At 42.9% G+C, this 14,997-nt stretch overlaps 1 protein-coding gene across 1 annotated transcript in view; it reads left to right on the forward strand.

Moving 5' to 3' along the window:
- Positions 1-11,856, forward strand: part of hs1bp3 (HCLS1 binding protein 3) — a 151,204-nt gene extending 139,348 nt beyond the window's left edge. Inside the window, exons 5-7 of the mRNA XM_085996833.1 lie at positions 3,394-3,542; positions 8,759-8,897; positions 10,886-11,856. Coding sequence (XP_085852959.1) covers positions 3,394-3,542; positions 8,759-8,897; positions 10,886-11,159 — 562 coding nt within the window. The 3' untranslated portion in view covers positions 11,160-11,856. The remainder of the gene's footprint in view (positions 1-3,393; positions 3,543-8,758; positions 8,898-10,885) is intronic.
- The last annotated feature ends 3,141 nt before the right edge of the window (positions 11,857-14,997 follow it).

The raw sequence follows: 14,997 nt of genomic DNA on the forward strand, positions 1-14,997 counted from the left end.
AATGTTAAGCATGTAGAATAAATACATACCTAGAATCATCAACAAAATAAAAGTGGAAAAATAACCTCTTCAAATTCTGCAGGGAGAATGGGTTCACTTGGATAAATACAAGAACATGCAGAGACCAGTTAAAAGGGTAATCAGAAGGGCAAAGCGATCCAGGGAGGAATTATAGTTGCAGATGCAAAGCGTAAAAATAATAGATTCTTTCAGTACTTCAACAGTAAGAGGGCAGTCAAAGAGGAGACGAGAACCAGGAAAGGTGCAAATAGCTCAAACCTGAAGATCAACTCAACAATAAACATTCTAATATTCTCCAAATATTCATGAGAATCCATCAGTAACCTGCACTTGCCAAACAGAGATAATCTAAGGAAAACATTATGGGCTGGATTTTCATTAAGCTGTCGGGAAGGAGGCGGGACTACAACTTCCGGGTTTTAGTCCCGCCTCCATCGACGTCCGGCCAATCGACGCGATTTTTCCTTGATTGACCTTGTTGAGCCCGTCCAGCGGGCTCAGCAGGCCAATTAAGGGCCACCCGGCAACAGGTGACGTCACGAGTTTTTGACAGATGAAATATCAGTGTTTCACAGCTGTTTGAAGCTGTCAAACACTGACAGTCTGACTTCTAACCTGTGTCCTTCTACACAGACTCAGTTAGAACTCTCACCGGCGCTGAAGGCTGTCACTTTTGACAGATCGCAGCCATTCAGCTTTCAGTTCCGGCTGAGTGATGGACTCCCGACGCCTAGAGGAAGAAAGGCTGTTAAGGTAAGTACAGGTAAGTAAAACTTCTTTAGACACACCAAAAACACTTACCTTTGCACTCATGCACCCATCACTCGCCTGAACACCGACATCGCGACCCCTCCAAGTCCTTCAACCCGACGGCCCGCCTGCTCTAACCTAGCGTGGTTTGGAGCCGTCGGGAATCCCACACGACACCCCTCAAAATAGGGATTAGGCTAAAAACTGCCTGGTAACTACCTGTTAAACAGGCAATTAATTGGCACTAATCCCTTCCCGCCTCGGGTCGGCGGGTCCCAGTGCGGGGTAGGTACCCACCTCCCTTGAAACTTACGTGGAGGCGGGTTTTGGGCGGGATGGTGTCGGGACCCCCGAATTCGGGATTTTTGCCCCCCCGCACGCCTGAAAGCCTGCCTCACGGCACACTGAAAATCTGGCCCTATGACTTCGGTACAAATGAAATGGAAGTCCTCGATAGATTAAAAGGGCTCAAAACTAAAATCCCAGGGATAGATGGTATTTTTCCGAAAAAGCTTAAACATTAGGGAGGAGATTTTCAAGGCATTGACTATTGTCGCTGGATACTAGAGGGATGCCAATAGATTAGAAATAGGCAAATGGTGTTGAAATAGCGAAAGATGATGTTGCGAGAGACCTTAGGAATAGGCTTAATGTGTCCAACCAATGCAGAGCAGCAATCGACCAAGCCAATATACGATGCAGCTTAAACTGTAGAATATAAGATAATTAATTAGGTACTTTAAATGAACTTGCAAGAGTAGGACAAGGGGACATGGGTTCAAACTAGTATAAGGCACATTTAGGACTGATGATAAGGAAGTTCTTCACTGAGAGCAATCAATATATGAAATGCACTCCATTTCCCCAACCCCTCATGCTTACTTGGATGTTGGAGCAGTGCTACTGAATATTCTGTGCAGGGAGCTTTTACAGGTTATCCAAAAGGCTCCAAGAAGAGCTTCTGCTGATTTGAGTGCAGCTCAGTACGCAGCCCCTGTAAGGCAAGAATTGGTTAAGTCCTGCAACAGCTGCCCATCTGACTCTTGCCCTCTTTTCCTCCCTGTTGCAGCTCATCTGATGCCACTGCCACTTGCTCCTCCCCCCACTAGCATTTGGTGCTTCGTCCAGTTCTCCCCCTTGGTGCCCAGGGAATGGGCATTCCTGGTGGTATAGGTCTGCCAATTCTCTCGGCTTAAATATAGCTGCCTGGATGATCCTGAAGACTGTTGCTGCTCGTGTAACCATACTCCAGCATGAATCCGGATGAGAGGGGAGAAAATTGAGGGGAACAAAAATTTGATCTAGTATTTCATCAATTCAGCATTACAGCTGCAGGATTTACAGTAATAATTGCTTGTTTTATATGTTAGAAGCAATTGTTAATGAATCCATGACTTCAGTCATAATTTACCTGATGGATTTGCTGATGGCTGTAAATATTTTTTCACAACAGTGAAAACAGCTAGAGTCAGAATGTCAGTTTGATCAACTTGCTGTGTAACGGTATGACTAAAGGAAAGTGACACAATGTGAAAATATTACATAAGCTAACATTCCTATTGCATTTTGTTATCCATAATTGCCTTTTCTGCTTCTTTCAGTAGTGCTGCATTGTACTAAAATAGGCATCAGTGTAATCCTGTATTTTTCTTGACCTTCTCGCCCATAACTCTTCCCCTGTTAAGGTATACACTGTCGGTGGGAGGGCAGTAAGATGTTTCCTGGCTGAAGATGCCAGCTGCACATTTAAACCTGTGCAGACTGTTTCCTCTTTCACATGGAAACCAATCGCAGGAAGGCAAGGGAAGGTCCTATTGTTATATGATGCTGAAAGCTAGGATAAGGTGACTTTATGAAGTATGGTCTCACCTCCATCTTGTAAAACAAAGGCAGTTGACAAAACTTTTTTAATAAAATCATTCAATGCTTGAGCACTGAAAGGCTAAGTGAAAATATATTGGTGAGGGCAAAAGACTTCGTCTGAAGCAGGTGTTAAGCCATTAATATATTCAAATTCTTGTTCTCTGGCTCAGCTGAACTCGAGAGACTAAAAATAAATTGCTTCCACCTTTTTAAATTCTCTCGACTCCTTTCCCCATGCCCGTCCAAAAAAGTAGAATCATGTACTTCTTCCACAAGCACCGCATAGTTTAAATGTACAATGGCTTCATAAAAATACATAGTGGGTGAATGTAAACACCAGAAAATACAATTTTTAAAAAATACGGAAGAAGTGGAAAATGCTCCCAAAAATATTACGGGGACAAAGGTTTTAAAATTGGTGAGAACATTACCCAATAATGAATATTAATAATTGTGAGCAACTGCGACAGCCTGTGAATTTTTATGCCTGTAGTGTTTTATGATCTATAATCAGAGTGTTACTTCACATGGATTTAAAAATCCCACTTTTCTAATGCTTGGATAAAATTGAACCTTTTTAAAATAGCAGGTCATCCAGTTCACCTCATTCAGCTGGGACTCCTTTGCAGATGTTGCAGCTATCACTTTTTAAAGATCATGATCATCAAAATTAAACTGTAAAGGCATTAACATGTTTAATTTATTTTGGGCATTTGGCCTTAATGACCCGATTCCCTAACATTCTGCCTTTTTTTTCAGCTATAGATTGAAGAATGCGGAGTCTTCTAACCTGAAGACTAAACTTAAGTTCACACTTTTTGATGAGGAAGTAGATGCTGATGTTGGCCTTTTTGAACCTGTGAAAGGTTCCACCACACCTGCCACAAAGCAATCCTCTTTCAAAGACGGTGAGTATTGACTCAAGCTAACAGAGTTGCATTTACTCCAGTAAGATTAACTTTTTTTTTCTCCTTGCGATGTGGGCAATATTGGCCAGGCAGTATTTACTGTCCATCCCTTGTTGTCTATAGGGCAGTAAGAATCAACCACGTAGCGTGGGACTAGAATCCCATATGGACCAGATTGTTTAAGAGTACCATGTTTCCTTCCCTGAAGGATGTTAGTGAGCCAGTTGCGTATTTATAATCTGCCAGTTTTCATAGCCACAAATTCCCCGATCTATTCAATTTAGTGTCAGCTGTGGCTCAGTTGGCAGCACTCTCGCCTCGGAGTCAGAAGGTTGTGGGTTCAAGTCCAACTCCAGATACTTGAGCACAAAAATCTAGGCTGACACTCCAGTGCAGTACTGAGGGAATGCAGCACTGTCGGAGATGCCAGCTTTCGGATGAGATGTTAAACCGAGGCCCTGTCTGCCCCCTCAGGTGGACATAAGATCCCATGGCACTATTTCGAAGAAGAGCAGGGGAGTTATCCCCGGTGTCCTGGCCAATATTTATCCCTCAATAAACATCTCTGGGACAGATTATCTGGCCATTATCACATTGCTGTTTGTGGGAGCTTGCTGTGTGCAAATCGGCTGCCACGTTTCCCACATTACAACAGTGACTACACCTCAAAAAGTACTTCATTGGCTGTAAAACACTTTGGGACGTTTGGTGGTCGTGAAAGGCGCTATATAAATGCAAGTCTTTTTATATCTCTAACTAACTTCTATCAGTTCTGACGAAAGGTCAGCGACCTGAAACGTTAACTTTGTTTCGCTCTCCACAGGTGCTGCCTGACCTGCTGAGTACTGTATTTCCAGAATTTCTTTTTTTAATTTCAGATTTCCAGCATCTGCAGTACTTTGCTTTTGAATATTGTACAAACTCATTAAGCATCCAGCTGATACTGCCAACAGTAGTTTGTAGGCTATAGGGGCTGAAGTATGATTCTGTACCAGCCAGTAAAATAAAATAAAATCTTTTCCCCCTAATCGCACGGCGTACAAGCAGGATGTGACCAAATGGAAAAAAGTGGGGTGGGGGAGGAGGAAAGACAGATGTGTGACAAGCTGCCTATTAAATGCATCAGTGAAATATCTCAACGTGTTCCACAGTGAATTAATTCATTATGTAGGCAAATGTGGCAGTCATTCTGCATCAGTGAAGGGCAGTGAAGTGACCAGTTAATGTGCGTTTTGGTGACATTTGTTGATGGATGTTGGCCATGACACCGGGAGAGGTTCATGACCTTCTATGAATAGCACCATGGGACTTTTAACATTCACCTGAACTAACAGACGGGACCTCAACGTAACATCTTATTTGAAGGATGATACTTTGATGCTGCCGCACTCCTGGAGGAATGCACTAGAGTATCATTTGGTGGTGCTCGAACCCACAAGCTTCTGACTGAGGTGAGACTTCTATCAACTGAGCCAAACCGATATTGCTATTGGCCAGGATACTACTGCAGGTGAAAAACACAATAAACTGGAAGACAGTAAAATAAAGCAGAATGAGCAAAATATATTTGTTTCTGCAAGAGGTGTGGAATTTATAACCTGGGATTATGCTTCTCAAAACTTTATCAACACCTAGCAACAAAATGTCAAGAAACAATGCCGCTGTGAACCACATAATATAATAATAATTCAACTTTATTGTCATTGTGCAAGTACATGAACAACGAAATGTGATCTTGCAAGCTCCCATGAGTCCAGTACAAATAACATTAACATTAAACGTAAATAGCACCGTCCTGGGAGAAGCCAAGCCGCTGCGTCTATGCGTGCCGCCATTCCATTTCCATCATTCCTCCTGTCCGACAATCTTCAGCCCAACGCCCAGGCCTGCTCACCAGCCGCCCCTCCCGGGGCTCCTTCCGTGACCTTCTGCACCTGGTCTTCCCTGATGGTCACCCCTCCAGGTACTAACCCGGCCTGGCTCTGCTTAGCTTCCGAGCCTTGCCAGTGACCCTGTCCCTAGTCCCAGGAATCAAAGATTATGTGGAAATGGCTTGTGACCAGTACAATAATACTGCTCAAAAATGACCCAAATTTGATCTAATACAATCCCAACGCCCCTCCACACGCACACAAATAAACCCTTAACATTAAAATACACCATTGTTAAAAAGGACAAAATGACTTGCATATCAATCTTTCAAACCAACATACTATTAACACTGAAAAATGGGACTCCGTACAAGAAAGAGAGCCAAGCTATCTGGACATGGAGCAACACAAGCAACTTCCACAACAAAACACAATTGTTTCTGAGGATTACAACTCATTCAGGCCCCAAGATCGATTCACACAGTACTGAAAATCAACCAACATACATTATGCCAAGACTTTCAATTATCATAAAGGTAACAGACTCCCAAGAAGGATTTAAGTTAATAACAGTTGACCAACAACGACAAAGATGCTGAATTTCTGAGGGCTCTCCCAGTCTCCTGCTGCCTCTTGGGCAGAATCCCCACAAAACCATTTTTACGGGGGTTCTGCTGCTCTATGCCAAAATTATGCCAGGAAATGAGAACAATTCCCGTGAAAATTCAGGGCCAAATTTCTTTAAATGACAACCAAAATAAAAACCTTTTTTTAAAAAAAAAAAAAAGCAATAATAATGTCCTTTACTGACTACATTCAATTGGCAAAAAAACCCACAATGGCCCTGGATTCGCGGTCAGCGGCATAGCTAAGGAGTACGCCGGCGACATCGCAAGGAAATCCGCACTTACCTCGTGCGAACCCCCATTCGAGAACTTGCTTTCAAACGCTGCAGAGTTGTGTGCAGCGCACTGCCCCACGGCGCCCAGCATTGTGCGTATGTGAACCTGGGATCACCTGGGGCGGTGCTCCTTTCACTTCCTGACTCTTAGCCAATTGCCAATCCAATACCCCTGAAGTGAAATTCTGGATAAACGGGTAATGCGACCAGTGTGGTGTTCATTGAGAAAATTGTTAAAGTTGGAAATATCACTATCATACAATGCAAGATCTATGTGTTAGGTTGAAGTGGTAATTTTATTTTTAATTGGTTAACTTAGAAACCCTAGATACAGAAACTGAAAAGCCAGTCTCTGATCCAGGTTGAGTTGATCCCTCATCCCAGGTATAAGAACATAAGAACATAAGAAATAGGAGCAGGAGTAGGCCAATTGGCCCCTCGAGCCTATTCCGCCATTCAATAAGATCATGGCTGATCTGATCCTAACCGCCAATCCACTATGACAGGACTATCTCCTGAATCTAACAGCATTAGACACACGAAAACAGGAGCAGGATCAGGCTACACGGCCCCTGGGCCCGCTCCGCTACCCACAGGGCCATGACCTATCCGAACCTAGACTCATGTCCAAATTCCTGCCCGCTCCCCGTAACCCTTAATTCCCTTTTCTACTAGGAAACTGTCTATTTCTGTTTTAAATTTATGTAATGATGTAGCTTCGACAGCTTTTTGGGGCAGCATATTCCATGGACCTACCACCCTCTGAGTGAAGTAGTTCCTCCTCATCTCAGTTTTGAAAGAGCAGCCCCTTATTCTAAGACTATGCCCCCTAGTTCTAGTTTCACCCATCATCTGGAACATCCTCCCTGCATCCACCCGATCCAACCCCTTCATAATCTTATATGTTTCAATAAGATCGCCTCTCATTCTTCTGAACTCCAATGAGTAGAGTCCCAATCTACTCAACCTCTCCTCATATGTCCATCCCCTCATCCCCGGGATTAATCGAGTGAACCTTCTTTGTACTGACTCGAGAGCAAGTATGTCCTTTCTTAAGTATGGACACCAAAACTGTATGCAGTATTCCAGGTGCGGTCTCACCAATACCTTGTACAACTGAAGCAATACCTCCCTATTTTTATATTCTATCCCCCTAGCAATAAAAGCCAACATTCCATTGGCCTTCTTAATCACTTGCTGCACCTGCATACTAACCTTTTGAGTTTCGTGCACCAGGACCCCCAGATCCCTTTGTACTTCAGTACTTTCAAGTTTCTTGCCATTAAGATAATAACTTGCTCTACGATTTTTCCTGCCAAAGTGCATAACCTCACACTTTCCAGTATTGTATTCCATCTGCCAAATCTCTGCCCACTTACTTAGCCTGTCTATGTCCCCTTGCAGGTTTTTTATGTCCTCCTCACTCACTACTTTCCCTCCCATCTTAGTATCATCTGCAAACTTTGACGTGTTACACTCGGTCCCCTCCTCCAAATCGTTAATATAGATTGTAAAGAGTTGGGGACCCAGCACTGACCCCTGCGGAACACCACTGGTTACTGATTGCCAGTCTGAATATGAACCATTTATCCCAACTCTCTGCCTTCTGTTAGATAGCCAATCCTCTATCCATGCCAGAATATTACCCCCAATCCCGTGATTTTTTATGAATAAAGTCTGTTCCGTATACTACACTGCGAAGTGTCCTGTGCTTACTCAACACGTTGTTGTGAACCACAGAAGGAAGGGGCTTGACTGCTAACACCTGTGAATAGATTTTTTTTTTAAACTCACGGTTTGAATTGTGATTTTTCACCGTTCCTTTTTCCAGTTTGACATCAAAAGGCAAGAGAAGTTTTTAAACTAGCTGTCTGCCCATATTCTTTAGTTCCCTTTTTGTACCACCTTGTAGGTTGAAGGCAAATGGAGGACTATGGAATGTCTTTCTTTCATTAAAAACTTTTTTTCACAGATATTTGGTCCACGATTATGAAAATTACTACGGCTTCAGGACTTTATTACTTTGAAACTGTTTAGTACAGATGAGAAATCAACTATTACTGTATTCATTCTGTTAATTGATCCATTTTACTTTTATTGTTTCTATCTCTTAAGGCAATTATTTAATAATTGATGGCCTAAACCATATGGTTTGTTAACATTATTTTCCACCAGTTATGGAAAGGTCACTAGTGACAGGAGTCCTACCATTTTCAGTGTATATCTTCATGTAAACAGGCTCATAATTCACCTAGGGCACATGACATCCTAGATACTTTGCATATAAGATCAAGTTTTGGTTCAGAGGAAGCATATGCTTGCATATAGAAGCTAACTATCATATGGATCACGAGCAGGAAATACTGGCTTTTGGCCGAATTATAATGTGAACAATGCATATTGTGAAGTGATAACTTGTCCATTAACATTAAATCTTTCTGTAGCTGGTTTCAGATTATTTGAGGACCCAGACTTGGGTGGAACTGTCCGAACAGGTGACCCTTTATTACTTCCAGCTGCCTATGAGCTTAAAGGTGGTGCCATAAATGTAAACCTTGATGAGGACACTGAAGAATTATTCAGGTATTTATTTCAATAGTTAACAGTATAGTCAATTCTCTTGAAGGCAAGTGGGATTTTGTAACCAATGCTTTGCTGTTTGCAATTGGTAAGTGTTACAAATATTGGGTCTCCCTTAGATATTCCTGGGTGCAGTGATGGTCACTGTCATAAGTACTTGGTGTCTTCCACTGGTCATACTGCCCAATACCTAATTCTATAATCTTGTAACCGATCCTGTAACCTCGGGGTGTTGTTTTAGGACCCCTTTGTGATCCAAGTTGGATATCTTGCCCTTATCCAATTTGACAGTAAGCAGACTGAAAAGTACTTTGGTGAGAAGACTAGAGACAAATTGTTAAAGCTGCTTTATTTTAGACAGCAAGTGAACAGAGAGTAACCATTATAAACAAACCTCACTCCATTTTCATTTCTCTCAACCATGTGCCCTGTCGCTTTTGTGGGCTAGCTAGCTTTTTGTTGGCATTTCCTTTCTTTCTAAACAACTTCTAACTGCAAAAACCTGCCAGTGGCATTTTAGCTGCCAGGTCCAGGCCTGGCTCTTGCAGTCTTCTGTTTGACCTCTACAGTACATTAGAACTGAATCACGATCACATTTAACACTTTCTATCCCAGGATACACTGCCTATGTGTGACTTCAGTATAGATCTATATAGTAACTATCAAAATGGAAGCAGTAATTTGAAAAAGAAATACTAGATGTGGCATGCTGTTTTGTACAGGAACTTTGCTTCCTGCACTAGTTTGAACTCCCAATATGTCAAGTACATTGTGCTCGGGTATGAATTTCAGAAATCAAAACATTTTAGTGCAAACAAAACACCAGCTTTTTATACAAAAACAAAATACTGCAGATGCTGGAAATCTGAAAGGGAAGGTATGCGACAGGGTGGAAGGCAGGAGCTATTAAATGACAAAGGGAATGATGGTACAAGGCGAAACAAAAGATGGGTCTAGAGCTGAAAATGACAAAAGCAGAATCATTACCAGCACTTGCTGTCCGAAAAAATTGTAGCAGTGGTTCTGATCTGAAATCTGGAAAGCTGTAAAGTGCCTAATTGAAAGATGAGGTGCTGTTCCTCAAGCTTGAACAGCCTTCCAACCTATCATAGACCTTCCCTTTTGTACGTTCCTCCCCTCTCCCCTTTCCCTGCCCCTCTGCTTGCTTAAAGCCTGTTACATCTCTAACTTTTTCATTGACCTGAAACATTAACTCTTTCTCTTTCCACAGACGCCGCTGAGTATTTCCAGCATTTTCTGTTTTTATACCAGCTTTTTATAACTTGTTCACTCTGCAGTTTACACATCCACCGAGCCACATTGCAATTTTGTTTTATTTCCTTCAAAACAGAATAGGGATGATTTCATTATTTTGTAAAACCACCCATTTCCAATGTGGCTTTCATTTTTTTTTTAATTTGATTTAAAAAAAAGAACTGTTTCCATTGGTTTAGGACCACATCCCATAATGTCAGCATGCATGCCACTCTGCAGCTTCTCGCCTAATCTGTACTTTTGAGTTTGCCCAAATTAATACTTAATGTTATAGATCACTTTAAAAAAAATTTACAATCATTATATTGGGATATACTTGGAGACCAGTGGTTTATGCAAGCTAAATTAAGACTTATCACGGCCACTATAACTGAACTAGAGCTGCTACTTGGTTTGTTTTGCATAAGCCACCAGTTCCTCTTACAAATCGCCTATTAAAACCATGGTACTGGTCGTTGGACCCCTGATCACATGCCACTTACACATTTTTTGAGCAGCAAAATTATTTTTTGTTGAACTGCCATTGATCCAACCTGGGCAGCTTCCAACAGTGACGTATGATTTGAAAGACTTGTATATTCTTCAGTATTTCAGATCATGTAGACAGCAGTTGGAAGTTATGTATACAATATTTTAAAAAATACATTAAAATATGCTGGTGTCAAACAATTGGTCATATCATTAATCACGTGTCTTTGTGCTCTTAATATTTTCAGAGTTGAAGATGACTTGGATAAATTGCTGAAGCTGAGTGCCAGCAATAAAACAAGATCAAAGGCGCCAACCAAGCCGGCTGTGCCAACCAAGCCGGCTGTGCCAACCAAGCCAGCTGTGCCTAAAAAGCCAGACGTGTCATCTGAAATGAGGAGCTGTCCCACAGCAGAAGCCAGTTCCTTTAAAAGCACAGCGGCTGACATGGATGAACTGGATATTCTGAAATACATTCAAGAGAATGAGACATCGAGTAGTGACGCACTGGATCTGTTTTGAACAGAATCTCCACCAATACCGTACCAACTGCTTCAAGCAGTAATCTGGGGTACCTGCCAGTGAACTATCAAACTCCAAATATATTAAAACAACTTTCAGTAATGTTTGCATTCAAAGACATGAATGAAAGAGATTTAATTCAAAGTGCTTTCATTTAAAGTTTCTATTTGAGGCAAACTTCATTCAGCTGCTAAAGTTTCTCGAGCAGAAAATTAAGGTGTGGATTTTGAGTCCCCGCCTATGGTCAGGTATTTGACCCACCGAGTGCATAGATCAGAAAATCGCAAACAACGTACCTGCAATTCCCCCCCCCCCCCCCCCCCCCCCCCCCCCAATCCACGGTCATGGTGAGCCAGGTACCTTGCCATGGGTGAATATTTGGAAAATCTAGCATTTAAAAAGAATATATATATGTGGTTGGGATACAGAAAAGGGCTGAACTGGATTGTACACCAAAAGTAAGAACATTGTCTGGCATATGTAGGCGGTCACAAGTGGAATAATTTATGTATTAAATCCGTGCAATTTTGTATTCGTTCTTATAAGCAACAAATTCCTGGTGCCACATGTCCTTACAAATAAACCCCTTTCAGTAATTTGGTCAAGTGATAAACCAGGGCATTTGTGGGTTTTTTTTGGTTAAATGTCTCGCTTCTTTATAGGTTGTTGTCACAGACTCACCATAAAGCAATGCTATGTTTTTTTTAACCAATGCCATATGTACCATACATATGTGCTTAAAAGTACTGACCAAAATCCATAAGCAATGCACTGTTTTCAATTGGCATTGGATACAGTGCACATTACATCAATAATCTGCTTCAGAAAAGTAGTTTTGTTTCTATAAGCTAGTTGTCTAAAGTTTGATTGTAGATCAGATACTGCATCAGCCCCGTACCATGCATCCTCCCTACATGAGTCTCGAGACTGGCGGCGCATGTGCGCAGAGCTATACTTCAATGGGCCTCAATAAGTCTCCATGCTGCTTGGCATCATTTTCAGTTCTGAGTGCCAATCTACAATATTCAGTAACAGTTGGGTACTGAATTTCCCAGTCTTGGATGGTTTGCGATTTGTTGTCAAGGCCAGAATGGTAGCTTAGCAGCTTGGAAGCGTATGCATCTGTTTGCTGAAGAGAGCCTATAGCTAAGATATTGCTCTGAACTTGGGTGGAGAAGCTGTGTAGTACACGAAGACTACAGGAAACATGCAGGAGGATAAAATACAGTACACATAACTACTTTTCTGAACCAGATTATTAATGTAATAGCAAAATTGATTGGGTGACCGCTTTGCGGAACACCTCCATTCAGTCCACAAGCGTGACCCTGAGCTTCCGGTCCCCGCTCCACTCCCACTTTGACCTCTCTGTCCTCGGCCTCTTGCACTGTTCCAACGAAGTTCAACGTAAGCTTGAGGAACAGCACCTCATCTTTCGATTAGGCACTTTACAGCGTTCTGGACCCAACATCAACTTCAACAATTTCAGATCATAACCTTTGCCCCTATTTTTTGAGACGGCAGCGGTGGTTCCCATTTGTAGCATTTTAACCACTGCTGCCTTCCACCCTTTCCCAGACCGTCCCTTTTGTTCTTTTCTCCCCTCCCCCCTTTCCCTGCCTCTGCACCTGGTTAAAATCTGTTACATCTCTAACTTTCTCTAGTTCTGACGAAAGGTCACGGACTTGAAACGTTGGAGGGAATTTTCTGGGGGGTTAGCAGGCACGATCGGTGGTGGGTCGGCTGGGCAAGTGTTTTATTTTTTGACAGCAGGTTGGAACCCCGCTGTCAACCCGTCGCCATGCGCCTTTACCAAATGTCAGGTCTGCCAGCGCTGAGCAGACCCAACACACAGCGGTGGGGGAGGCAATTAAAATCATTAGTGGCTTGTTTATCGCCACTTAATGCTTTTTTCCCAGCTTTTTGAATTTGACAGGTCGCCCACCAGTTTCCTGCTATGCCTAGACCTTGTCTGTGAAGCTGAGGCAGGAGGTCACTGGACATTGAATCAGCTGATGAGTTGACAGCTTCAAATGTCAAGTCAAAGCTACCAGCTGATTGAGAAATGGTCCTTTAGCCACTAGCTTCTCTAAACTGCATTTCCACTATAGATTCTGAATGCTGCAAGTCTTTACACAAGTATCCATCCAGTCTGACCTCATTACCTCTCCCATCATTGACAGATCACTTCTGTCATATCTAATTCGCCTGCCATCTATTCCATCAGCATTGGTGCCCTTTATACTCTTTCACCTTGGTCCTCAGAATCCCACCACAATCAGCCCGAACACCAGCATCACCAGCAACCTTCTCCACAATCAACTGATGCTGCACAGGACAGAGGGCATCAGCACTTGATCACATTGCTTCCCAGGACACCAGGGATGGCCTCACCATGGCCAGATTTACTTTACCTGATGCTGTACACACTGGCTGTCACAAGATGGCACTACCCCACACCAACACCATAAAGCACCCCTACAATGCCCAAGCCAGTCCTTTGACACTCATGACCATTGCGGGGGGTAATGTTATGTCTCACCATTCACTGCAACTCACTAAGCCCCTTCCAAAGGTGCACACAAATCTGTTCAAGAACTCAAAGTGTTGAAAATAAAGGTTTCAATATTTGACACCACATTTACAGAAAATTTACATGAAATTTGGATAAAACAACAAAGTGCCTACCTTTGTGTGTTAAGTTGGTATGATTGCATTAGGGTGAGTGAGAGGGGTGGCTAGTGAGATGGGAATGTGATAATGTACATAGAGAGGGATGGGTGGAGGTGCAAGGTAAGTTGATGTAAGGATGTGCAGGAGTAGGGTAGGGAAGGCAGAGTGATGGGATGAGACACAGCAGGATGAGGTTGAGTATGGCTTTGTACTAATGTTTTGTGATCTACTGAGATCATTGACACATTTGAGGCACTGCACCCAGGTCCTCCTGGCCACATCCCTGCTTGTGTCCTCCTCTGCAATGTGCAACCAGGCTGTGTTGATGTCCTGGGGAGGGAAGAGGACCTCCCTGCGTGTTGTGACTCCCTCAATAAGTATATGGAGGGAGTCATGGGCGAGCCTGGGTGCAGCCCTGCACCTCTGTGCAGTGCTCATCAGTGTTTGCAGCATCTCAATGCTATAGAACACGCAGCACAAATGGCAAATTAAAGTTGGCCATGGCCTCTTTAAGGAAACCGGCTGATGATGCATCATCAAATGATGTCATCAGACCCACTTCCTTCAATTGGTCGGGAAACTCGCTGGGCGGGCTTAACGAGCCCAATCAAGGGAAATGCAATCTACACCAGCTGGATGGAGCCAGCAGGGGGGCCGGGACCTGCCACCGGCGTCACCCACTGAGGTTCGTAAAATCCATCCCATTAACACTCTTTCCCTCTCCACAGATACTACCTGACCTGCTGAGTATTTCCAGCATTTTCTGTTTTTTTTCAGATTTTCAATGTATTCTGCAAGCTAGTTGTCTAAAGTTTGATTGTAGATCAGATACTGCACCAGCCCCATACCATGCATCCTCCCTACATGATTGTTGAGGCGTTTGCAATTTTCTTCTTTCCGTATCTCTTCATTTTCCTTCAAGTGCCCTTCATGCACTTTTTCCCACTCAATTTGCCTTTGTGTTTGTGTCTGAACAGTACATTTAGCTTTCTCAGTTGTATGTACTGTCCACCGCAGGTGCTTCAATCAATTTAAATGTCGAAGACTATTCTATTGCCGAATCAGAGTAAGGTGACACGATCTCCGATGCTTTGTGTCAACTCTTTGTGGAATGGAGAGGGGTGGTGAATGGTGAAACAGGTAGAGCAGCATTGGGGGTGGAAAC

This window comes from Somniosus microcephalus, chromosome 9 (assembly GCF_052327205.1).
Source record: "Somniosus microcephalus isolate GS21.2 chromosome 9, FLI_Smic_1.0, whole genome shotgun sequence".
NCBI classification, from domain to species: domain Eukaryota; kingdom Metazoa; phylum Chordata; class Chondrichthyes; order Squaliformes; family Somniosidae; genus Somniosus; species Somniosus microcephalus.